The sequence below is a fragment of the Pipistrellus hanaki genome, assembly GCF_964339955.1.
Source record: "Pipistrellus hanaki genome assembly, chromosome: 7".
Taxonomy (NCBI): Eukaryota; Metazoa; Chordata; class Mammalia; order Chiroptera; family Vespertilionidae; genus Pipistrellus; species Pipistrellus hanaki.
The window spans coordinates 78,006,242-78,033,375 of record NC_140509.1 but is presented as its reverse complement, the minus strand read 5'-3'; the positions used below and the strand labels follow the sequence as shown (position 1 = coordinate 78,033,375).

At 36.3% G+C, this 27,134-nt stretch overlaps 2 protein-coding genes across 2 annotated transcripts in view; one reads left to right on the top strand and one right to left on the bottom strand.

The window, feature by feature from the left end:
* The window catches only part of CEP85L (centrosomal protein 85L), an 82,440-nt gene that overhangs the window by 38,354 nt on the left and 16,952 nt on the right, over positions 1-27,134 (bottom strand). The window contains exon 3 of the mRNA XM_084889939.1: positions 14,975-15,762. Coding sequence (XP_084746065.1) covers positions 14,975-15,762 — 788 coding nt within the window. The remainder of the gene's footprint in view (positions 1-14,974; positions 15,763-27,134) is intronic.
* Positions 679-14,968, top strand: PLN (phospholamban). The gene is made up of 2 exons (XM_084889943.1): positions 679-776; positions 8,946-14,968. The coding sequence occupies exon 2, from the start codon at positions 9,031-9,033 to the stop codon at positions 9,187-9,189; it is 159 nt and encodes a 52-aa protein (XP_084746069.1). The 5' UTR covers positions 679-776; positions 8,946-9,030; the 3' UTR covers positions 9,190-14,968.

Genomic DNA, 27,134 nt, shown 5'->3' with positions numbered 1-27,134 from the left:
CGCAGCAGTTAAATATGAGTCATTGTTTATATATTGTTAAAACCATAATTGAAGGAAACACATATGTATTAAGTACATTTATTACTTCTTACTTTAGCCATCAAGGAAAAGCTAAATTTTTAAAACCAAAAATTAGTAGTGAGCCTAGCTTTCTGATATGCATACCAGGTAAGAATGAGGAAACAATGTAAAAATAAAACAGAAAAGGCAGAAAATTTGTTTTCTGTGAAAATGTTTAATTATTGTCTTGTTAGAAGTTAACATTATGAAGCTGCAGAATTAAAACAATAGCCATTCAACAAAAGATGTTTGGCTTAAGTCAGTATTGTTATTTTCACTCTATTTAAATTCTTATTAATGTAACTATTTTCGTTCTTCAATATTATCACTCTCAGTATATAATCATTTCTAAGTCCAAAACTGCATGAGTCTTTAAAAAGAGCTTTCTACACCCCAAAATTATTTTATTCATCTATCTCATACTTTTTAAAATCAAAAATAAGAAAATGAGGCACAAAATGTTAATGACCTTTCCACACCTAAAGTAAGACGAATGGCATTCTGAAAAGTTTGGCTGTGATAAGACTATGGCTGACCAATCATAACTGCAGAATTCCTGTGTGACATCATCAGACCTCCCAAAAACCCTTTTTCTCCTCCACCTACTTCAATTGTTCCCATAAATCTGGTAACAGAGAAAACTCCCCAGCTAAACGCCGATAAGACTTCATACTGCTCACAATACTCTATATATTGGGATCGTCAGAACAGTCAAGGTAAGAAACAGATTTCATTGATTTTGGTAATACTTTCTATAATTCAAACTTACTGAACCTTTAAAAAAAAGAATGGCATATTGTAAATTTCAGTTCAAAGTTAGACTATGAAATGTCTGCTATGACGAAAAGCTTAATTTCTAAAGAAATGCTTATCCATTCAGTGACTGAAAGAATAAGACAACTTTGAAATGATAAGGGTTATTCATCTTTGATCCTGATTATTGGTTTATCATTTTGATTTAACTTTCACTTTAATTTTGCTTTTTGAAAGTACTTTTCTGCCAATTAAAATATCTTTCAATGATGTTACTATATTTGCTCGTGGTGGTGAGTTGATTTCTCCATGCATAGACAATGGCTTCATTTTGTTGTTTGTCACTCTGATAGGAAACAGGACCGGAGTGGGCTATTTCCATCTGGAATGCTATGAATAGTCCTGTGGTTGTACAACGTGCACATTATTGCCGTGACTATTCCAATATTGTCATTATGATTCCCTATGGGGAATTTTAATAAACTGGCGTTAAAATATATAATGTAAATTATTTTTAAATCTTTGAAGACTTTTTCTTTGCTATAAAGTCCAGTCAGTTTTAACAAACACTGCTTTAAAAGAAATCCAAGCTTTTAATAAACTGAGTTACTTATATTAAATTAAGTGTTACAGGATCAATAATGAGTTGGGGAATTTTAAAACATTTGTCAAAACCACATGCAAAATTCTTTCTAAAATTACAGAATGGTACTGCAGCACTTTAAAAACAGCCATTATTTTGGAAGAAAACATTCCTAAATATCTCATTTGAGTGAATATGATAAAATGAGTGTTTATTCTGCCTCTTAATGAATATGCCTTTATCAAGTTATTACTCCGAGTGTCCTTCAGTTTCTCCCCCTGCATTTAGGAGGGGGAAGGGTAAAGAAAAATGGAAAAAAGTGAAAGAAATGCTCAGGAATAAGGATGCCACAATAAATTGTATAACTTCTGTTTGAATTCTATCTACTCCAGATGTTATAATCCTCAATATAGTATATAAAATGTGTCTTCATTCTTAAATCTCAGTTATGACATAAAGAATACTTCAATTTTATTTCATTATTTTTTATGTATGTCAAAATAAAATTTACCTCTAGAATTCAAAGTTCCTAGGACAAATGTTAACTCTTACCGCTTTATACAGACAAGAACACTGTATATCCAAAGAAGCACGCAAAATCATTTTTAATTTTTGTCTACTGAGGCACCCCACCTGCCTCTGAATATCACTTTATCCATAGCATGTTTTCCCTTTGATATTACACAGAAGTCACTGAGTGCAGGTGTTTTATATATGTATTTATTTTCACTCAAATACCAAATTACATCCTCACAATTCAAATGAGATGTTTGTGAGTCTTTATAGTATCAGAATGTCACATCATATATTGCTCCAAAAAATTGGCAATTTCTAGAAAGAGCATAAATTCTGCTATGAAAGTTTTCTGCAGATAGTGTGTCCAGATTAACAATGATTACTGTTCAAATTTAAAATATTATGCATCAGTGCCAGACATTTATTCCAACTAGTTCATCTCCATCATAAGGTAAAATTTAAGTATGATTTTGTTTATAAAACTATGTAGTTTAAAATTAAGTGCTAAAAAAAGCGTCAGATGGAATAAAATGGAAGAAATGCGAAAGATGTTTAAATTACAAAAAAACACTTGAAAGAGCTAGAGTACTTTTTGCTTTATTAAGAGACATTAGTAATATCACTGTCATTTCCTAAAACTCAACTTTCAAAAATTATTTTAGTAGTATTTCAGTGAACATTAAGGGAAAAAATATTCCAGAAAAAAATACATTTGGTTCACATTTGTATTGATACATATTGTTTCTTAATCTAATTAGAGATAGAATATTTGTATAGATAAAATAGTTAGAAATAAAGAATAATATTTTAACTTATTAAATGTATTATATAATATTTTAATTATATAATAAGATATATTAAACTTTTAAGTAAACATTAAATGTAAGATTACCTTTCTAAGACTGTTAAATGTTAGATTACCTTTCTAAGACTGTATATTTATTACCAACCCTAGAAATAAAGATTCAATTAAAACTTCCCTCTTTATTCTTGAACAATTTTCTAAATGCACTGGTGTATACAAACATTTCATGTGATCCTCTTAGTTCCCTGTATGTTTCACACTGCAGCTCTAGTTTACACTTTAGGAAACAGATGTGAAAAGGTGAATTCTCAAGGTCACAGAGCTAGGAAATGGTGGAGTCTTGGCCAAGAGCCAAGATTTTCTAACTCTAAACCACATGCACATCCTATCCACAGATTAATGTGGCTTAAAAATAAATCAAGAGATTGGAAAAACAAAATAAAAGTCCTCAAATACCTTTAATGGTACTCTAAAAAGCAAAGTTAGAGGATACAAACTTGTAATTTAAATCACTCCATTTTATTTAAGTTTATTTGTGCATAAGGCATTAATTCCTTAATAGCCTATATATTATCCTGATCATTTTCAAAGCCAGGGAGGTAAGAAAATTATAGATGACCTTAGTTAAGTAATACACCCTGGAAGGCAAAACTCAAAATAGTTACAAAGACTTTAAAAGACAATAACATAATCAAACAAGTTTCCTTTAACTTGTTTCATTGTTGAAATAGTCATGCCTTTAATCTATTTGGTTTTGATAACCTAAAACCCAAGTTAACTTTTCAAACTTTGTCCTAGTTATATATTAAATCTTTAATTTTTCTTAATTCATTTCTGACCTTCTCACATTCTACCATTTAAAATATTCAACCCCATATATTTTGGGGTGCTTGAATAGAGGAATCTTACTATTTATGCTATGGGAATCACTAGCCTTCATCAATGCTGTGAATTAACACAGTCCTGACCATCCCAGCAAAGGAGTAAAGCTTGAAGTTAGAAATCCAGGAAATAATCCCTCTAAATAACAGTGACTTAAGCCAGATGATATGTAGTTTCCTTGAACATTCTAGAAATAGTGCTTAGTGATCTTACCCTACATAATTCTTACACATTTATTACCAAATAAACATGAAAATGAGACCTGAGTGTATATCGCCACCCCAGTATACTTGTAGTCAACTGAGGCCCTCTAGTGCTTTTTCTAATGTACTCCACCTTCAGATCTTTAAAAAAAAAAAAAAAAAAGTCACATTACTGGGCATCTATTTAACTTGGCATCCATTTTTCCTTAAAAGTTCACCTACACTGCCTCCCCACATAATTTTTTCTCAAAAGAAGAATCTATGTCTCAACTACTACAGGGTTAAAAATAATATTTTAATTGCAAATTAATTAATTTGAACAAAATAAACATAATGAAGACAAGCCTACAGACAAAACAGCAATGTGCCAATTTCAAAGAGAAAATCTCTCTGCACTGTTGGTCAATCAAGTTTCCGCAAGGCACAGCTTTAAAGCAATGGAACATTTCATTATGGAGTCTTTTTTTTTTTTTTAATCCTTATTCAAGGATATTTTTTCCACTGATTCTTACAGTGTGACGGGGGAGGGAGAGCCATTTGGTTGCCTCCCGAATGCCCCCAAACCACGGCCGGAAACCCGCAACCAAGGTACATGCCCTTGACCAGAATCAAACCTGGGACCCTTCAGTCCGCAGGCTCTATCCGCTGAGCCAAACCAGCTAGGGCTTGGAGTCATTTTAAGGTCTGAGAATAAACGGATTTTTATGCTTACACAATTCTTTTCATAGCCAGGCAGAAGCAGCTAGAAGATTCTCCCAAACAGCCAGTGTGACTAACAAAACTCTGAAATGTTGCTGTCACATTTAACTTCAATTAGAACTTCCAAGTTTAGCGTTAGGCAACCTCAAAAGGAAAACCTATCAAAATAACTTTTGGGCCAAAACCGGTTTGGCTCAGTGGATAGAGCATTGGCCTGCAGACTGAAGGGTCCCGGGTTCAATTCCAGTCAAGGGCATGTACATTGGTTGCGGGCATATCCCCAGTAGGGGGTATGCAGGAGGCAGCTGGTCGATGTTTCTCTCTCATCGATATTTCTAGCTCTTTATCCCTCTCCTTTCCTCTCTGTAAAAAAATCAATAAAAATATATATTTTTAAAAAGAATAGTAAAGAGTTATTTTTCCCATTCCTCCAAAAATTACAATAATTATATGCCACAGACTCACAAGATAACTCTGTGGGCACTTTTCTGCCTCTTACATGTTACTCAACAGACAGGGATCTGGCATTTTTACAACTGAACTATCAAAGCATCTTTCATATTTTCAATATTCTAATTCTAGGGCTTCAGTAGTTAATTAATTTTTAAAATGTCCTCACTCCTCTTGTTCCAAATACCTAACTTACTCATAACGTCATCCTGTAAATGGGGGAGAGGGAAAGGGCTAATTTCTGTCTCCGTGGCTGTTTAAAGCCAGAAGCAATTTCAGGACATCCCAATACAATCTATTTCTGCTTATCCTAAAAGAATGCTCCAAAAAATTCAGATAAAATGAAAAAAAAGTGAAACTATTTTTCTAGGTTCAGGGCTCTAAGAAGGGGGAGTTCAAACTCAGAATGGTTATGACTGCAGAGAAAGAATATAAACCCCTGACAATCATGTTGTTATGACGTAGTAAAGGGCGCAGACACCTCCAAAAACAGGACTGTGCTGTTGCCACACGCAGCTTTTCAATTCTCAACAAGCAATAGGAAGCCTCATCTGGTATGAATGAATTCTGACTAATTATCATCATACAAATTTTGGAAATTCAGCAGAATAGGTCTTAGCACATTTCAGACTGTACCACTGTAAATGAATTGGGTCCAATAAATTGAATGCATACAACAAACACTTCAGCATGTGAAGCAGAGTTGTTTTTTAGTTTTAGCATAAGATTATAAATATATAAGATTATAAATTGATTACAAATCACTTCAGAATGATAACATTTCTAAGTTTGACAAGAAACAACCACTATCTTGCCAAAACCAGTTTGGCTCAGGGAATAGAGCGTTGGCCTATGGACTGAAAGGTCAAGGGCATGTACCTTGTTTGCAGGCACATCCCCAGTGGGGGGTATGCAGGAGGCAGCTGATCGATGTTTCTAACTCTCTATCCCTCTCCCTGCCTCTCTGTGAAAAATCAATAAATATATTGATTTTAAAAAAGAAAAGAAACAACCACTATCTTTATACTTAATTTGCTTCCAAGAACAAACTATTCTTTTTCAATAATAGCTGGCTGTTGAAAGATGAGATCATCTTTAAAGTATACTCCTTACACTTATATCAGTAGAGAGCGCATCTCTTTAGGGAACACCACTCGGTATTTCACAAACACCAAATACCCATTTGTACAAAGCCTAGTTCAGTTTGATGTTGTTAATCACTGACAACAACTTTTCTAAATTGTAATCTGATGTAAATGCTCTAAGCCTCACTTTCCTCATCTGTAATAGGAAGAGACTTGAGAAGTGTTTGGGGATTATATGTTCAATTATCAAATTCTGTTACTCTAATTGGTTAATCTGTTAATCACAGCACTACTTTAATCATTATCAACTTTCCAAAAATAGTAAAGGAAATCATAAAAATCCCTTATTCAACTTCACTGAGTTATTCGAATAGTACCAATTAGGCCCCAAGTGACAGAATACAAATAAACAGGTGGCTCCTTTTATTCACGAACTAGAAGTCTAGTTGAGGAAACAAACATGTAAATCAAAATTGAAACACAGCCTGATAGATATCCTGATACTGGTAATGCTAATGCCCTCCTGAAAACTAGCAGAGCTGATAATCATTCTAACTTAATGGAAGGTTTTATTAGGAAGTGATATTTAAACTGGGCCTTAAGTGTCAACTGAAATGTGCCTGGCAAAGAATCCAAGGTGGAGGAGAGGGGGGAACATTCCAGGCAGAGCCAGAACAACATGTGCAAACGACAGAATCATAAAAGGGAATGAAGTATTTATGGAAAGGTGACATGTTTCATGTGACAGACACACCACTCACCAGTGTCATAATAGGGAATGACTCGCGTATATAATGCTTCATGATGAACAACTGGCTAGCTTCCTCCTTTTCCATGTTTTGTCTCAAAAAAAATTTTCAATTCAGATCTTTTAAGCAATTTAAGTCCGAAAACTGCACAAAAATACAAGCTCAAATAGAAGTTGCCAATCTAATTCTTACTCCTTTCTTAACTGTACTGTTAATATATCCTTATATATCCAAATATATAAAGCAATTAAGAAAATCCTCCCCACAACTACTCAATAATATAAAATCACTATATCTACTATAAGTGAATATAAACAGAAACAATTTAAAAATGCATTTTTTTAAATAAGAGAAAACCCCTTTATTTCTATAATATTTTATCTAAGGAACTGAAACCAAAATAATTAAATATATAATGAGTCTAAGTAGAGAGTGTTATAAATTAAGTAACAGCCACTGGTATTGGACAATTAGAATTATTAGAGAATGTATACTAGATTAACACAGGTTGTTGCCAACTCTTTAAGAGAATAAAGTTTGTGATATGTTGGCTAATGGGATCTCCTCACTACAGACCAACACTATGAAGGAGGCCAGAGTCTCCAGCAACGAAAGCGGGTCTGGTATATAATTCCAATCATAATACAGCCAAGGTGAAGTACTGAAACCACAGAACCTAACTACTATCTACTACAGGGTTTCCTTGTAAAAATGAATGCTAAGGTCTCACTGATCCATTTCTTCCTCTTTCCCACTCACTCATTCTCCCTTCTGCTCTCTTCATCACTAGTCTCTAAAAAAATGGAGCTAGCAGGTTAAGATGGGTTTTCATCGGATAGGGAGAGATGGGAAAAAGTTAAATCTGGCAGCTGGACTAGGGGTGTCGAACTCAATCATAGAAGGGGCCAAAATCTAAAATCCAGCCTAAATCGCGGGCCGAATGTCTTAAACTGACAATGTCATAAACTGACAGCGGAGTGCACTGATGACAGCGCGGTGCGGGCCACATTGCAAGGCCTGGCGGGCTAGATTTGGCCCGCGGGCCTTGTGTTTGACACATGTGATCTAGACTAACAATGCTATTTCAACAAATGTCAACAGATATAATCTCTAAGCGCTAATGATGGTATTTTATTCCATAATTTTTCTTATTTCAAAGTTTATTTAGAAGTACCCTGATTGACAACAAAACATCCTCAAATCTTAATAGCTATTATCTTTCTACAGTGATGTATTGCTTCAGGTTTTATTTTGTTTTATTAATTATCACAAATAAGGTAGCAAATAATTAATTAATCATGCAGAACAGCTTGTGGAAGCTCTGAAAGAAAAGCAAATGGCACCCAATGCCTATAAGTACAGGTCATTCATAAATAGTTACCATCTGTGATAGATATTGAGATAATGATGATTTTATCGCTATGACTTCTGAGGCTGATAGTCTACAGTACTTAGTATCAAAACTTGTTAAAATGTTACTTGAAATAGTATATTCTACAAAGCTATCTATAATAATAAAAGCATAAGATGCTAATTAGACAGGACATCCTTGGGAGGAGGGGGGACAGGGCCCAAAGCAAGGCCGAGCCCCTTGCATGAATTTCGTGCATCCGGCCTCTAGTGAAATCATAAAAAGGAATGACAAATATCTGAATCTGTAGTACTGGTGAAACAATTCTCATTTAACTATTTTATTTTGGACTAGATTAACATCCGAAGAACACTTTATTGCATGCATTTCTCATGAGATTTGCTCTAGAGCTATAAAGATACTAATTCTTATAACAATCACGCTCATAGAGAAATACAGTATTAATGAAACTCTGTGTAAGAGCTTTTTGCCCAAGACAACAGCCCAAAACAAGGCGCACCTAAAACAACTACAGTTCTAGTCAGTTTGGGAGGAGGAGGCAAGGACTAAAGTCATCACATTCCAAACACAAATAGGACATCATGGTGACCTTCACCAAAAAAACCCAGAAAGACAGGACAGACAAGGAAACACCTGTGTGTGCGCACACACATGTACAGACTACAGAGATATAAGGTGATAAATACCAACAACATTGAGGAAGATGAATTAATACAAAATTGTGTTTTACCTGTTCAGAAACCAGGTGCACATATAGTCCTAATCCATTTACTCTTTCTACATTCCAGGCTACCTCACAGTGCTCTCACTTGGCTGCCCACTTTCCCTTTCTCTTGATCCTTTAAAGCTTCAGACTTCCTTGCCTTCCGAGTCATGGAGAAAGTCCAATACCTCACTCGCTCTGCTCTAAGAAGAGCTTCCACCATTGAGATGCCTCAACAAGCACGTCAAAATCTCCAGAACCTATTCATCAACTTCTGCCTCATCTTGATATGCCTCTTGCTGATCTGCATCATCGTGATGCTTATCTGAAGTGCTGCTGCCATGTCCAGTGCTGCAACCTGTCCCCACCAGCTAACGTCTGTCGCCCATGGAGAGGGGGAGAGAGACCACTTCCCAGGAAGAGGAAATTCTTCATGAAAAGATCAAGGTTCAGAAGAAATGATTAGCAAATGTATTCATCTGTTGGATCTTGTAAACATGAAAAAAGGCTCTATTTTCAAAATTAACTTTAAAATGACTATAAGTGTGCATAATGTAACTGTTGGTTTCTACAACAGAGCTTATAAGTTTCAATCCCAAATCTTTTCTGAGGATGAACTAGGAGTTTAGTTTTGAAACTGTACTGTTAAAAAGTCACTTTATATATAATGCATTCACTTCACTGTTTGGAGTAAATATAATTTATATTGTACTGTAAAAGCCTCTTTTATGTTTATTAAGTATTTTTCAGGTCTTCACCAAGTACCAAAATAATCACTCCAATGACATGTCATTTTTTTCAAATAGCCCACTGATTCCTCACTTTTTCTTTATTATTATACAGATGTCTTTTTAGTAACTATCATAACCTCCATTCTAAAATAGAAATTGCATTAATTTCCTATACTTACCTTAACATTGTTTGAAGTTCATGAGAATCAAGTAGGAAAAAGACCATACTATTACATAAATAAAATTTCTCTTAACTATGTTTTAAAGAATTATAGAATGCTAGTACATGTAGATAACCATAAGTTTATTTTCTCTAGGATATTATGATAAATAAAGGAGAAGTGCTGGTTAATTTAACTGCTGACAGTGTGATTAGCCATAATTACTATCCTAATAGAGTCTAACCTTAATTTATGGCATTGTAGTTGATTATCTGTGTTACAGTATATAAACTGCTATACTCTGTCTTTGGAATCATGAAATCTTAAGACTTTATATTTTATAGGTTGTCTTCTATCCTGATACTCAATGTAGGCAAACAAAAGAAAAGAAAAATATAACATTTCAAGTATTGAAAGTAGAACTAATTCTTTTATTACATTTTGAAATGAACTTTTTCTTATTATTGTTTATGACAGAATATAGCTACTTTCCTTAATCTACCAACCAGATAGTAAACACTTATATGGAGGCCACTCTACTACACTAAATCATATGCCCCACAATGCTAGTCTATAATTATTTTCTTGCTGAATATATTTTCTATTTTCCCTCTTCTAACTACTTATAAAACAGAAGTAAAAATTAGTGATGAAAATATATTCAATCAAAATGTGGTAATTTAAGTGGAATCAGTTGAAAATGAAGTCTAAAATGGTTTACTCATACTGTATCATCCAATAATTTTAAGTTCAGTTCAAGACATATTACTAATATAGCAATTATTAAAGAGTAGAGAACATTTAATTTACTGTATGATTTGCTAAAATATGGTTACTAAGTTACTAAAAGTATTTGAAAAGTCAACATTGATCTTGATTTGTAACACCAGTGCTGGCAGCGGAATAGTGATAGACATTATTTTTTAAATTTTCCTGAATTCCTGAGCAGCACTGGAGATGGGAGGGGGTTCGCTGACAGCTGAGGAACAGAGGGGAAAAGAATCTCATATTTGCAAGGGCATTTCTCGAGCAAAGCCTTATCTGTGGGTTAGAAACCCCTAATATGAACTAGAAACTTATAAAGAAGACACACATTCACCTCACTGGTGCAATTACCCATGCAAAAAGTAACCAAGTTCTATAATTAGTTGCATGATCTTATAAGTAAGTGGAAAATTTGAAATAACAAGCTCTATTACTTTCAATATATTTTTCATCACAATATCAACTTCAAAATAAAAACTGTGCAGGTATTGGGCTTTCCTTAATAAATTACAAGTAAAGATTTTTGTTTTTCATTCTGCCCTTAATAGAAATTAAAACCTAATACTTGATGTTTACAGAACACTGTAACTCAGGTATAATGTAGAACAAAAACCCATTCTTTAAATGTTATTTATTCTGTTTATCATGCATGATGTATAATAAAGCAATGTGTTTCTTAAAATGTAAATGCCAAATACTTTCTACTGTAGAATAAATGCCAAACTTCACAGTTCTAAAAACAAATTACTTGTAAAGTGTTGCCTTTATATTTTAGTTTACAATGTTTATTTAATGCAAATCACTTATATTAAATTACCTTCTTGAACTCAGTGAAATCATTATTTAATACACTCATGATTGATATGATGTATTATCATAAAAAATTTAGTATAAACAGTTTTGATGTGTGTTGTTTTTTATGACTATCCCCATTATGATCAAGATTTTCTAGTACAGACACAAGAGGGCAGACCTACATAAAATAATGAATTTCCTTCTACCTAGAAATGAGTTATACTTTAGTTTGCAGTCTTATGGCAAAATGGAAAAATGATAAATATTTTTAAAAATTGTGCTCTTCTAAGTAACAGCATACTTTAAAATGTCTAAAAATTATATTCTAATACTATATAGGAAAGTTGACATAAAAAAATCAAGTATTACTAATTTTATTTATTGAAGCATATATATAAATTTCGTTTATATGTTTTTCACTAACTAATGAATGTGTCCAATGGGTACTGCTGTGTAGAAGTACACACTCTCCATATCCCGCCCCTCCCCCCAAGAAGAAATGCAACAGGAACACGGAAAGAAATACTTTTTTCCAAAGAGATTATTTTCTCTTCTTGTGGGTCAGACAGCTTCTGGGGAGGGTGGGAGGAGAGGGGTGATGTACAAGAGAGGGAAGAATCAGACATTGGTGGGCATTTCACATGGAGGCCTAGACCCCAACCACCGAGGGCACAGGTGGCTTCTCTTCATTCACAAAGGAAAATGCCCAGAGCGCTCCACCACCTGCACTGCCGCTGGTTTGGTAGAAAACGTGGGAATCAAGAGACACTCATGCACAGAAGACTGTGAAGCTGACTCACTAATTATCCTGCCTGAGTCCTCAGAAAACCACACCTTCCGTGTAACAATATTAACCATCTGAGGAAAATAAGAGGGGAGGAGGCTGTGAGGATCAAATGAGACAAAACACTCCAAGAGCTACAAGTTCTATATAAACCTACCGTGGTGTTCGATCATGACTTGCCATATTCCTTTTTTTTTCACTGTGAGAGTTTTGTAGTTGTGCTTAAAAATCATGCACATGCTCACATGAAAGAATAGGTTGATCCTTATTGTAGCTCTCCCCTCCATGTAAAAATTAGACTCCACAGAAGTCAATGTTTTAAAGAATCTTTTTGAAAACAACTAAGACAAGAGCTTTTAAAAATATAAAGATAGCACTGGACACTCCAAGGGGAAGTTATTTAAGATTTTTTTTTTCTTTTCCTGAATCTAGCCTGTGTGGCTCAATGGATAGAGCATCAGCCTGCAGAGTGAAGGGTCCCAGGTTCAATTCCAGTCAAGGGATCATGCCCACTTTGCGGACTTGATCTGAAATAGGAGGTGTGCAGGAGGCAGCCGATCAATGATTCTCACTCATCATTAATGTTTCTATCTCTCTCCCTCTCTCTTCCTCTCTGAAATCAATAAAAATACATTTTTTTCTGTAATAGTCCAAGATCTTATAATTAGATGAGAAGTGATCATTTAAACATTGCAATTTAAGTGTCTGAGTTTTCTTTACCTAGTTTCATCTTTCTACTCTAAAACTTTAAAGCACTATAGAGATTATTCCAAATAGGGTTGATAAAAAAAAAAAAGTAGAACTTTACAGGGTGCGTGCAAATTTTGTCCCTCAGCAGCTTTCTTCCTCTACCATGTGCTAGGAAGACTTAAAAATAAGTTTTGCTCCACAATACACCTTCAAGATGCCTACCCTTGCTGCACTATTAAGTTGGGGAAAACTTTGTTTATGGTAGAATTCATTCATCTAAGCAGAATGAAAGGAGTGAATTAATACTTAATCTTTAGATTCAACCCATTTTCTCAATTACCTTTCTATCACCTCCACTTCAGGTTGGAGGGGAATACTCAGCCTCTGGACAACCATAACTCTGTGCAAAGACCAACTAGAGAAATGACTGCCTGATCAGTTCTTCTATCGTAAGCTTTTGAGAACTAAAATACAGTATTTTTAAAATTAGGTGATTCTATCTTTCAGTCACTTGAATTGATAAATCACAAATAAACCTAGTTAAATTGCCCTTTTCTGACTTGACATTCAGATATCATAATGATGCTGCTGTCTCATTATGTGCTTTAAGTATACATAATAACATTTTAAGAACTAGAGTTCAACTCAAGAGCACAGGCGGCATTCGGGATGTGTTAAGGTTCTCACGTTAAGTTATGTATGTTTGGGGTTGTATTCAGATTTGTGAGGTTCCTAGGTAAGTGATCTCTTTTCTCTTTCATAGAATATATTATTTTAGTCTTTAACACTTTTATTAGTACCAGGAATAAATAATAATTTTTTTAAAAATTGCTCTAGGGAAATTTTGCAGTTTTTGTTAGAATTAATTTGTTTATATGAAAAGGTGCTCAATATCACTAATCATCATGGAAATGCAAATCAAAACCACAACGAGGTATCACCTCCACCTTTATGATGCCCATTACCAAAAAGACAAGAGACTAAGTGTTAACAAGAATGCAGAGACAGAAAAAGCCCTGTGCACTGCTGGTGGGAATGTAAATTGGTGCACTCACAATGGAAAACAGTACGGAGGTTCCTCAAAAAATTAAAATAGAACTACCATATGATCCAGCAATTTCCCTTGTGGGACTTATCCAAATGGGGGGGGAGACCCACTAATCTGAAAAGATATGTGCATGTGTGCATGCCCCTTTTTAATGAAGCATTATTTACAATAGCTAAGAGATGGAAGCAGCCTGAATGTCCATCAATGGATGAATAGCTAAAATTGTGGCACATGCAGGGTGGGACAAAAGTAGGTTACAGCTGTGAGTTTGCGAAACATAGTTTATTCTTGTATTATTTATTAGTTTTTATATTATTTTTCATACAAACAACTATAAACATACTTATGCCCCACCCTATAAACAAGATAATATTTTCCAGGCATAACAAATATTTTACAGGAGAAAACCTTGCCATTTTTGAAGCATGGTTGAATCTTAGAGGCATTATACTCAATGAAATAAGTCAAAGACAAATACCATATGATCTCACTTATATGTAGAATCTTACAAAACAAAAAACTCATGGATACAGAGAATGGATTGGAGATGGTTCCCAAAGGCGAGGGGCTAGAGGCCCATATTGTAAGTTTGAAAGCTGCTAAGTGTAAAACTTAAAAGTTCTCATTACAGAAAAGCATCAGATGTGAACTAAACCACACTTACTGTGGTGATCATTTTGCAATATATAAATATATAAAATCCTTATGTTATATACCTGAAACTGATATGTCAATTATATCTTAATTAAAAGAAAAAACAAAAAAACTGAGGCCCAAGGATATTGAATCATCTAGGTTCTGGATTTGACAGAACACAAACAAATCCAAGACCTCATATTCTTGGATTTATGTTCTATGATAACAAGCCAGATCCTATGTTTCTGTTTAAAGTTTTATTTTTATGTCCATTGCACAAACCAAGTTTTTCATATTAGTCAGCCTCACATGCTTTTGAAGTTCAGTCTATCAAAGCAATAGTTTGGGCATTTACAGCATCTAGGCTTACTTTGCTTTCAGGCAAAAGAAAAAGCACAACAGTCTGAGCCTATGGACACACGGCCATCTGCTCGCTGCGCGTGTGCTATTCCTGTTCTCACAGCCTCCACTGGAGGGAAGCAAATGCTAGGTTTTGAGCCTTACCTGCATCGGTATTTCACTTTCTTGTGGAAACTCTTCAAGCTGCTGCTGTTGCCACGGAGCTAAACTGAAGGAGTCTTCCGTGCTTCTGCCTTCCAAGGGGTTTGTCCGCAGCTGCTCTGTCAGCCACATCTGTGTCCTCACAGAGGGCTGGATGGGAACTCCACCTACTGCCTGTTGGCCAAGCATTAAGTATTTCGGAGGTTCAAAAGCCTCTGAACTTGTCACATTGGGCTTGCTTTCAGGTAAGGCACTGTATGTCATGTCCAAGGTCTGTCTCCTAAGAGTGGAAGGAGCAGCTCTAAAATCCTCTTTGCTACAGCTCTCAAATTTGTATTTACAGTCCAGAGTTGATGATCGTTTTTTGTTTATTTCCTTGTCCTCTAGCTTAAGCATCTCCATGCTATCGTGTAAGCAGCTGGGCCCAACGGTCCTTAGTTGTGATGGTAAAGCCTTGCCCCTCCCTGGCTTTTCCAGGCCACTCCTCGACTCTTCGGTGTGTGCAGCAGCTGCCTGACTGCAGTTATCCGGGGCAGTGAGCTTGGATAAAGATGACCATTTCCGGAGGGGCCGGAAGTCCTTCATGTCTAGTGAAGAGTCCTGCTCCCCCTTACTGTGGCTTCCCAGTGTTTGCAGGAGGCTTGCAGTCCACTTGGAGCCATCCGTTGTCAATGACTCCCTGTGTTTGGAAACGGAAGCGCTGGAGTGAGACGGCATGACATGGGCAGTAGGAAGAGTAACCAAAGATCGACTAGACTTAAAAGTTAATGTGCCGCTTGAAGTTGAGTGATCTGGAAAGAGAGAAGAATTTCGAATTAGTGTAATTAACAGGAAAAAAGAGGCAAAATGCTGAAGGCCCAAACAAAACTCTGCACAAGTTTCCCAGCACTTTTTGAGAGGCACGTTATCCAAACAGGGGAGTAATTAGCATTACTTTTATTATTCCTTTAAGTTTATCTGAAACAGATCAAGCTTTCAAACATTATTTCCTAAAAATGAATCCATAACAAATATATGCACATTTACCATCTACTGAGATACGTTATAGTCATCCCATTTAATCTAAGTGTTGTGCCTTTAAAAGAAAAATACAGCTCCCCACTGACAGGTCTTACTCATAAGCCAGCACTGACAACTCAGACACAACTTTATTGTATTTTTCATCATTTTTCCTAAACTCTGAAAATATGGGCCAAATCTAAGCATTTGAGTGCTTTTCCCAAACTCTACTTCAAATCAGAAATATGGGTAAAGGAATTCCTACAATATCTATATATATATAAAAGCCTAAGTGAGTCTGACAGTCCGACCAGTAGCTACAATATAATGCATATTGACCACCAGGGGGAAGACACTCAACACAGGAGCTGCTGAGCTCAGTGACCTGGCAGCTGTGATTCTTGGGTGATGCACCCAGAACCAGAAAGGAGGGAGCCTGATTCCAGGGCATCATCCAAGAACTGCCCTCTTGCAATCTGGGACCCCTCGAAGGATGTCAGAGAGCCAGTTTTGGCCTGATCCCTGTAGGCCAGGCCGAGGAACCCACTGGTGCACAAATCCGTGCACTGGGCCTCTAGTTATTAAATAATCAGAAAGTGTTCCAGCAACATATCCGCAGACACAGAATAATTCTTATAGTCCCAGTCTTCCCTAATGGCATCATCAATGATTTATTGCCCAAACTAGAATTCTTGTTTGGAGTATACTTTGGTTCCTATCTTACTCTGCACATTCACTTCCAAAATGATTACATAGCTACTGCCTTAGATGGGCCTTCACATAGTATTATCCTACACACAGAAACAGTTTTAGTAGACTCTATGTAAGCCCAAAGAATTAATAAGTGCCTCTATACTCCATGAACTTACCATCAAGTGCCAAGAAATCATCATACTTGCCAAAATAAAAGCAAAGATTATAACTTTTACCAGAGGATATCTATAAAAAAGGATAACAATCTAAAGTGTTGGGGTAGAGGAGGTGATTGGTAAAAAGCAACTTTCATAGTTTAGTCTATATCAGGGGTCCTCAAACTTTTTAAAGTGGGGGCCAGATCGCGGTCCCTCAGAGAGCTGGAGGGCCGGACTATATGAACTACTAATTCCTACTGTAACACCTCGGCTGCGCTCACTGCCCAAAAAACCTGGCGGGCTGGATCAGACTCCTCTGCGGGCCGCAGTTTGAAGACCCCTGGTATTTTTCCATAACTGTTTGACTCATACTAGGATATATTTAAATATTACATTACATTGTTTTTAAATAAATAAAGTAATGGGGAAAGAAATGTTAATTTGTAAGAAAATTCAGATAAAAGAACCAAGCAGACTAATTCAAAAATGGAATTCCAGTAGGTCTTTGTATGGAATTTATTAAACTGGAGATGAAGAGGGAAAATATTATGATGGAGGAATATAAGCAGAAATATTATAGTGGACATTTGTCATATTCAAACTTCTCATCTCGGCTTCTACAGAATCATTTGCACTCAGGAAAATTCATACTTTGTAAGCCTAACCTCCCAAAATAAATTTTAGACCTCAAATAACCAACATACACCCTGCAACCATGATGCGTATCTTCAGAAGCACGTGCATAAGATTTCAGTGTGGAAGGGCGTCACAGGAGAAAAAGGGCTGACTCTCTGTGGAGCTACCGTTGTGGGCTGGCACAGGCAAGGGCAGAGGCCCAGCCTTCCACAGTGGCAGCAGCAGAGGTGGCAAGCCAAGTTCCAGCCCAGAGGGGGCAGCAGGTGGCAGCAGTGGCGGTTTCCTCCAGCTCTTGGTGGCACAGGAGAGGGACAGTTCTCAGAGGTGATTTGGGACATGTTACCTGCAAGCTTAACCTTAACCCTGGTTCTCCAGCTCTCCCCAAAATTCTGTGAGGTAACAAATACCATTACATAAACTCCTCATCTGTTGTTCAATCAGACAGTCCTCTTCTTCTGCTGATTAGAATACTAATTGATCCAAGTAGGAAGCCAGAGAACGTGGTTCCAAAAGAAGGAAAACAAATGATCCCATTTATCAGCAGCATGGAGTGTCAAGAAGAGTTGCTCTAGACAGTTCGTGAAAGGTACAGGTGAGCAGAGTTGTGCAGGTCTTCAAAGGCTCTCAGAGGAAAGAGCCTGGCCTTCACTCAGCAAGAAATGTGATAGCACTGCGAGTTTCCAAACAAAGGAATGAGGGACTGGTAGCAGGGGCTGAGGATGGACTAAAGCTAAATGACTGGCAAGAGGGAGATTAACAGGCTATATGAAATCAATAGAAGAAAATGAAGGGGAATATGCTACTGAAGGTCAGTTCTAAATAGAAACAGGGCAAAAATATCCCCAAAAGTATTAATAATATATTATAGTACTAAAGGCCTGGTGCATGAATTCGTGCCCGGGTAGGGTCTGGCTGGCCGGCCCCAATCCGGGCTGATCAGGGAGGAGGACACACAGGAGGTTGCAAACATATAAGTGAATATATATAAACACAATTTTATTTATTTATGAGCAGAGAAATGGTCTGAAAGAATATATCTAAAACTTAACAAAAGGTAACCCCTGAATAGAATAACAGATCAATGCTTTCCAATTTTACTTTATACAAAGTCTTGTTATAATTTCTTTTCAAGAGCATTACCATTTAGTCAAACTTCAGCAACGAGGTCCTGTTTTGTGACCTCAGAGTGTGAAATATCTCAAAGAACACTGCTCTAAAGTATGAATAATATATCAGGTGACTGATTGGCTCACTTTCCATGTCACAGCTGAAACCTCTGAGAGCAGAGATCAGCAATCTTTGCAGCCACTTATATCTGATAGTGTGCTATTTTCTTGTCTCTTTTTGGTGGCTCATTATTTCCCACCTGCAGAGAAAATCAACAATTGGTGATATAAAACAACAACAACAAAAACAAAAAACAAAAAAACAAACCACAATTCCACATCAGGCTAATATTTACTTCTACAAATCTGAAAACAAAACAAACTTTTTAAAAATTTTCATTTATTAAATTTATTGGGGTGATGACACTGGTTACCATGAACATATAGGTTTCAGGTCTGGGTTTCCATGTTACAAGATTTGTGTATTTCACCGTGTGTGCCCACCATCCAGAGTCAAGTCTTCTGTCACCATTTATTAGGACCCTCTTCTGCCCCACCCCCAACAATTCAAACTTGAGCATACAAAATAAGGTGCCCGGCATGTAGAGCCTCCTCCCAGACTGTGATTCAGGTAAAGTGGAGAGGGGTCCAGGGAATAACACATTGTAAGAAGGGACTCTGCTATTCTATTCCCACCAACATTACTGCGCCTGTGTCTAATTCCAGTTCTGAAGCCTTCAAGTGGAATATCCTAAGTTCAACCACCACCAACACCTAAGTTCTAATGGAAAATCTGATTTCCTGTGACATTCAGAATTCATTACTGTCAAAACTAAGGATTAAAGCTTAGGCCATTCACATACATATGCACATGAATACACATGTATACATACAACATGAATTAAAGAATTAAAAATTTGACAAGATGTATATCTGAAAAAGGGCCATTATATCTTAGAAATGAGTCCAGAAAATATTAATTTTAACACTTTAAAAATGTTATCTCGGCCCAATAAAACACAGGCTCAATAAAACACAGATGCAATGCAATTCCTGATGTGTTTTTATTATACAATCTAATTGTAGCCACAAATCCCAAATGCAAATTATTACAATGGCTTCTAGCCCACATGTAAGTTACAAGAATGAAATCTGAAACCAGCAGAGGGCATTTCTTTTAAAAGCCAAAGGCAAGGTTTATAACATCCACAGAGAGCACAGAGGAGCTAATGGTTTCAGACAGATGTCAGTTTATGAGGGAAACTCTAGGAGGGCACTGCTGAAATCTAATAATGCAAGCGAATCATATCTAAGACTAGTGGCCCGGTACATGAAATTCATGCACGGGGTGTGTGTCCTTCAGCTCAGCCTGCAACCTCTCCAACCTGGGACCCCGTAGGGGTGTCGAACTCAATCAGAGAAGGGGCCAAAATCTAAAATCCAGCCTAAATCGCGGGCCGAATGGTTTACTGAACAGTCATAAACTGACAATGTCATAAACTGACAGCGGAGTGCAGTGATGACAGCGCGGTGCGGGCCACATTGCAAGGCCTGGCGGGCTGGATTTGGCCCGCGGGCCTTGTGTTTGACACATGTGCCTCAAGGGATGTCCAACTTCCCATTTAGGAATAGGCAGTCGGACATCCCTCTCACAATCCAGGACTGCTGATTCCCAACTGCTCACCTGCCTGCCTGCCTGACTGCCACCTAACTGCCCTCCCCTGCAGGCCTGGTTGCCCCCTAACTTCCCTCCCTTGCCAGCCTAGTCACCCCTAACTGCTCTCCCTTGCTGGCCCGATTGCCCTCAACTGCCCTCTCCTGCTGGCCTGGTCACCTACAAATGCCCTCCCCTGCTGGCCATCTTATGGCAGCCATCTTTGACCACATGGGGGCGGCCATCTTTGACCGCATGGTGTAGCCAACATGTGCGAGGGTCAATTTGCATATTACACCTTTATTATATATGATAACATATTCTGAACTCTGAAGAAAATCCCAGCCTCCTGTTTTATTCGCATGTTAGTCATACATGGCAATGGATAAATACTTTGATCGTGTCTTCTCTCTCTTTAGGGAGAGGCTCTCTCTGCTCTCTCCTTCTCAAAGTAAAAAGGAATAAGACCACACTCTCCAGACCTATAGTATAACAATAAATCATGAGTCTTTACAGTTAAAAGAAAAAGTAATCAGGAAACTATACCACCCTGTATTAAAATATTCTTATTTTAAATGTAGCAGCTTAATGTGTTTACCAGTCAATAGTAAATATTATATTTCATATTTTTAAACAAAAATGTTAACTATTTATTTATTTATTTAAAAAATATATATATATTTTATTGATTTTGTACAGAGAGAAAGGGAGAGATAGAGAGTTAGAAACATCGATGAGAGAGAGTCATCGATCAGCTGCCTCTTGCACACCCCCTACTGGGGATATGCCCGCAACCAAGGTACATGCCCTTGACAGGAATCGAACCCGGGACCTTTCAGTCCCCAAGCCGATGCTCTATCCATTGAGCCAAACCGGTTTCAGCCAAAAATGTTAACTCTAACACAAATTCAGTAATTCAATTTTATACAACACCATGATACTTTTTTTTGTCCCCTACTACTGCCACAATCATATGAAGCGAAAACAATTTTTTAATGTTACATATAACCTCATTCTTCTTTAAAAACAAACAAAAAACAGACCAAACGAACATTTCTAAGCATTCTCTATATTTTTAGGTATATATTTTAACATATTTTAAACTACACTCTAGTAGGAAAAGGGCTAGCTACAGAATCTCAACAATAATCAACCAAAGACTCTCTGAGGACTGTCTTATGTGCAAGGCACTGTGCTAGGTAGAAAAGATGATGCAAACATATTTACAATAACAGTATGAATATAGTTCTACCCCGAAGGGTTTACAATTTCGCAGTTACACACGCAGCTGCAGAGCAAGGCTAGTTTATCATAAGGAAACTACAAAACACCAGACCAGGAGAAGTGAGCCAGAGAAGAGGCAGGCTATTCATAAAAGAACTCTCAGAATGACAGCCAAGTGCTCAACTGCAATAATGGAATCCAGAACACAGTGAAATAATACCTTCAAAGGGTTAGAGTGAATAACTGGCACCCAAACATTGTTTGGAAATGTGTGCTATCTTTCAAGATTGAGGGCAAAATATATTTCCAGCTAAGCAAAAATGGAGCTTATCACCAAGAGACTCACTAAAATAACTAGTACTAAAATCTCCCCAGTTTCTTTCAAGAAGAAGCCCTAAATTGTAAAAAGGAATGAATTTTTTTTAAGTAAAATTACAATTAAATTTTAAAAACTATGGACAATGATTGCATAAGTCTATAAAAATACCAAATTTGTAGGTTTAAAAAAAGATAAAAACAAAATATTTGACAACTACGATATACAACTCAAACAAGGGTGGATCAGCATTCCAGTGCTTGAAAGTCTTTGTATTTGTGAGAGAAGGAAAGAGATTCTAACCACCATTATAGACCGACAAATTAGGGATGCATATTATAACTTCTACAGTAACAACTAAAAAAATAGGCAGAGCTAGTATAGTTGTACTACCACCAGAAAAAATAATAAAGTTGGACCTCTACTTTTTACCATCCACATGCATTAACTCAAAATGAATCATGGCCTAAATATAAACCTCTCAGAAGGAACCGTAGATGCAAATCTTCATGTCAGGCAGTGGTTTCTTTGCTATAGCACCAAAATCCAAGAAAAAATTAGACATCATCAAAATTTTTAAAATTTTTGCTGCAAATGAGACCAGCAAGAAAGTAAAAAGATAACTCATAGAATGGAAGAAAATGATGGTAAATCATGTATCTAATAGGGACTTTTATCTAAATTATATAAATAACTTTTGCAACTCAATAATAAAAATACAAATGACCCAGTGTAAAAATAGGTGCAGAATCTGAATAGGAATTTCTCCAAAGATACACAAATGCCCTTATTAAAGCATATGAAAAGATGCTCAATATCATTTGGTCATTAGGGAAATGCAAATTAAAACCACAATGCGACACCACAACACACCCACTAAGATGGCTATCATCAAAAGGAAAGATAATGTTTTGGTAGAGATATGGAGAAACTGAACATTCATGCGATGCTGGAGGAAATGTAAAACAGGAAACATGTTGGCAGTTCCTCAAAAAGGTTAAACATGGAGTTATACCGTATGACCCAGCAATTCCACTCCTGGGTATAAACCGAAGAAAAATAAAACCATATTCAGAGGGGCTTTATTCCTAATAGCCAAAAGTCAAAACAATCCAAATGTCCATCAACTGATGAACAGATAAACAACAGAATATAGTATATGGCAAAAAAGAAAAAAAGATGTGAAGCACTAATATATATGACAATATTAATGAATCTTGAAAATATGGTAAGTGAAAATCAGTCCTCTACTAAGGAAATTAGATAATCCCATTTATATGAAACTAGAGGCTGGATGAATGAAATTTGTGCAAGAGTAGGCCTTCCTTCCCCTTGCTGCCAGCACCGACGTCCCTCTGGCACCTGGGACCCAGGCTTTCCTTGCACCCTGGCTTCATCCAGAAGGTCATCCGTTCCAATTAGCATATTACGCTTTTATTATTATTATATACTAGAGACCCGGTGCACAAAATTCGTGGATAGATAAGGGTCCTTAGGCCTGACCAGCAATCAGGGCCGATCTATGGCGTGACCATCAGGTGGTCGGGGGACCCTCCTTGCTGGCCTGGGGCCTGCAGCTGGGGGCAGCTCCTGAATTGGAGTGTCTTCCCCCTGGTGGTCAGTGTATGTCAGAGCAACTGATCATTTTGTTAGTCATTTTGCTGTTTAGTCAATTTGCATATTAGACTTTTATTATATAGGATGTCCATAACAAAGAAATATATAGAGACAGAAAAAATGTAGGTTACTTAGGGCTAGAAGGAAAGATGGGGAGTGACAACTAATGAATTTCTTTTAGGGAGGCTAAAATGTTCTAAAACAGGATTGTGATTAATGGTTTCACAATTCTGAGAACATATTAAGAAGCATTAAACTGTATACTATAAAGGGTGAACTGTGTGGTATGTGAATTATATATCAATAAAGCTATATTTTTAAAAGATAGGTAGAGTTTATAATTTCTAATAGACTAGAAGATATGACATGAAGAAAAAAAGTCAATCAAAAAAAGGCAAGAAAGATTAAATAAATTAGAAAAGCAGAGAAATGTTTTTTAAAAACATAATCATTACAGTAAGTGAAAATTCACTCAAAAAACAAAATTGTCCAAGTAATTTTTTTAATCCAGCTAAATATTTACAAAAGATACATCTAAAATATTAGGTCCCATTCTGGCATTATTGTATCTGCAGAGTCTGAGAATGATTGGGAAAAAATAAATCATACAAAAATAATGGTTAAGAACATTAGGAAAACTATATGCCAGGTATCAATATTATAAAAAGCATGCTTTCTTGAACTGCTTGTTTTTCTTCTTTATATTTAAAGATAGAAACTTCTGTTTCCCATTAGCCACTGTACATGATTAGTAACAGTATGCAATTTTGTACAAATCTTAGTTCTCACTTTGTTACTGCCTAATCATTATTACGTTTTCTTGTCTATTTTATATTCTTTCAATTGCATTTTTTTAAGCCACTTCAAATTCTATTAAGACCAAAAAATGAGCGAAAAGTTAAAAGTACTTGTTAAAAATAATTTACAGCCCCAACCGGTTTGGCTCAGTGGATAGAGCGTCCGCCTGCGAACTGAAGGGTCCCGGGTTCGATTCGGGTCAAGGGCATGTACCTTGGTTGCGGGTACATCTCCAGTAGGAGGTGTGCAGGAGGCAGCTGATTGATGTTTCTCTCTCATTGATATTTCTAACTTCCTATATCCATTTCCCTCTCCCTTCCTCTCTGTAAAAAAAATAAATAAAATAAAATAAATATTTAAAAGAAATTACAGAAGTCTACCATTCACAAATTAGATAACGGTATTTCTAATCTGCACCTAGATTATTGGCAATTTATTTAAAGAAAAATCTGAGGGATGTAGCTTAAAGAGTTAAACAATTCAAAGCTAAACTCATTTGAAAAGCTGGCCAGATCACTTTTTATTTACACAAAACTTAAATTTTTTTTTCTTCAATAACTTAAAATTTTATAAAGTTATACTCATTTTCTAGATATCTCCTACTAATTTAAGATTAAGTATCATCAAGCATTTTACTTGAAGAGAGCCATAAGTATTTTCTCTCTTCTATAACAATTTTTACAAATCAAATATAACTCTTATCTCTTCAATTATGTTATGGGATATGATTTCTGAAAATGAAAATTTTCTCTGAAACAAAATTATTACTTAATGACTGAACAAACAAGACATGATTTGGTCCTCTATTTGCAAGTCTGAAGGGAAGTAGAGTCACTATTTCTTCCCTAAACGCATGGCTCATCACAGGTCTCTAAAATGGACTGAATTCGCTCAGCTGGTCAGGTACAGGCTTTCATATTCTATCAGCCAAGAAACAAAATGATAAGATTAAAAAAAATAAGTGAATAAATAAATGGATATATGGGTAACACTGGAGATAAAAATGAAGTCCATAAACAGACAAAATATACCTCCAACAAACAATTTTTAATTTCTGCAAACTTAAGAGAGCTGTAATGATCATTTCATTTTAAGCAATAATGTAGACTACCAAAAACTTAAGTAGAAATAGAGGGCAAGTGAAAAGGGTTATTTGGTTTAAAATAAAATGTAAATCATAATTATTTTGAATACTGCCTTGAAATTATTTGATTTCACGAGCAAAAAAGTATTCTGTGCATAATCTTTGACCTATTCCATATGCAAATGAAGAACTAAGTCCATAAAGGTTAAATTACTTGACAAAGTACAAATCTCAAAATAGAATCCTGGTCTCCTGTTTCTCAATCTAATATTACCCAAATGCTCCTACACTGCACCCCAAGGAGCTGCTCCCCTCCTGCACCTCCTTTCTGAGTAGAGGCACCTAACATGGGAGGGAAAGGGCAGAGCTTTGGATTGACTTGAAGAATCTCAGCTCTACTACTTGAACAGCAATGTATTCCCAGACAGGCTATCGTCATGCTGAATCTTAATTGTTCATCAGTAAGTAAAATGAAAACAATTATATTTTACCTCAGAAGGATTTCTGTAAAAAAAAAAAATAGTTTAAATCATGTATAAAATAAAAAAACATAATATTGTACAATGTATGGTGGTTTGTTTTTTTTGTTAAGTGAAAGTCAAATGACCAACTAATCAACTGTAATATCTCAAAGTCATGTTATTGAAGTATCCATTATCAGAGTCCTAGAAGTTTCACAACTATAAACTTTCAAAAACGTAATTTTACTCGCCAATAAACTGACCACTAATTAAATAAGGATAACAGGTATCATACACTTTACCTATAAAATGGTGTATAACTGTACCTAACATCTAACTGTAACAATCATGTCAACTTCTTATCATAATGCCTTTTACCTGGTAAGTGCTCAATAAATGTTACTATTATTATAATTAAAAGGTTCAGAGGACCTGAGGGTAAGCAGAGAATAACTGAAATAAGATTTGTGCTATAATTTGTAATTGTATAAATTTGATGCTGTGTACATTTGGGTTCACCATTTTATCTCATTTCTACTATTTTACATTGGAAATTTTCTGTTAAAAAAGGGGGGAAAGAAAGAAAAACTGAGAATAAGGACAAGAGGATATTTTACATTAAGATGAGGTGTTTTAAAGAAAGTGTCTGGAAAAAGAAACGAATAAAGCCTAATCACCATAAAATCCAAGCAGAGAGCGAGTCCTGGGGAACTGTATGAAGTCTCCCAGAATCAGGGGCTGCCTGGAACGCAGGGAAAGGTGATGTTGGCGGATGATGGCTAAGAGAAGCAGGGTTTCCGTTCTGGGGTCAGGAAAATGTCTGAAAACTCACACCAGTGACAACTATGCGAATATACTAAGAGCCATTGAACTGTACACTTTAAAAATAAATTCCATCTGAATAAAGCAGTTAGAAGAAAATAATGTATGGTTTTTGTCTCAATATCTCCTGAATCTCCTCATTTTCTCCTTTCCCACTGCTTCTTGTTTATGAAAAGTCACCATGGGCTCCTATTGCAACAGGTGGTCTCCTGGCATCACCAGTTTTACTCTCCTCTGATCCAAGCTCAGAATGTGCTATCCCCTGCCAGCCTTGGGCCACGCTGTTCTCTCAGCCTAGACTACTCCCCACCCACCCCTCACCTCAGATTTGCCCTCCCAGTCCGAACTCACTTTTTGGGACCTCGGCTTAAATATCACTTCTGCCAAGGGTCCTTCCCCTCTTCTACTGGGTTTAGGTATGTCACCTACCTTGGCACTTCACCTGTCATACTGCTCATCCTATTTGATGATTTCCTGTCTGTCTTCTCCACTTTATATATCCAATGAACAAGGAAAATGTCTGTTTAATTCTAACCCCTAGTACAGTATCTGACACCTAACACACACTCAATAACTACTGGCTATGTGAATAAAT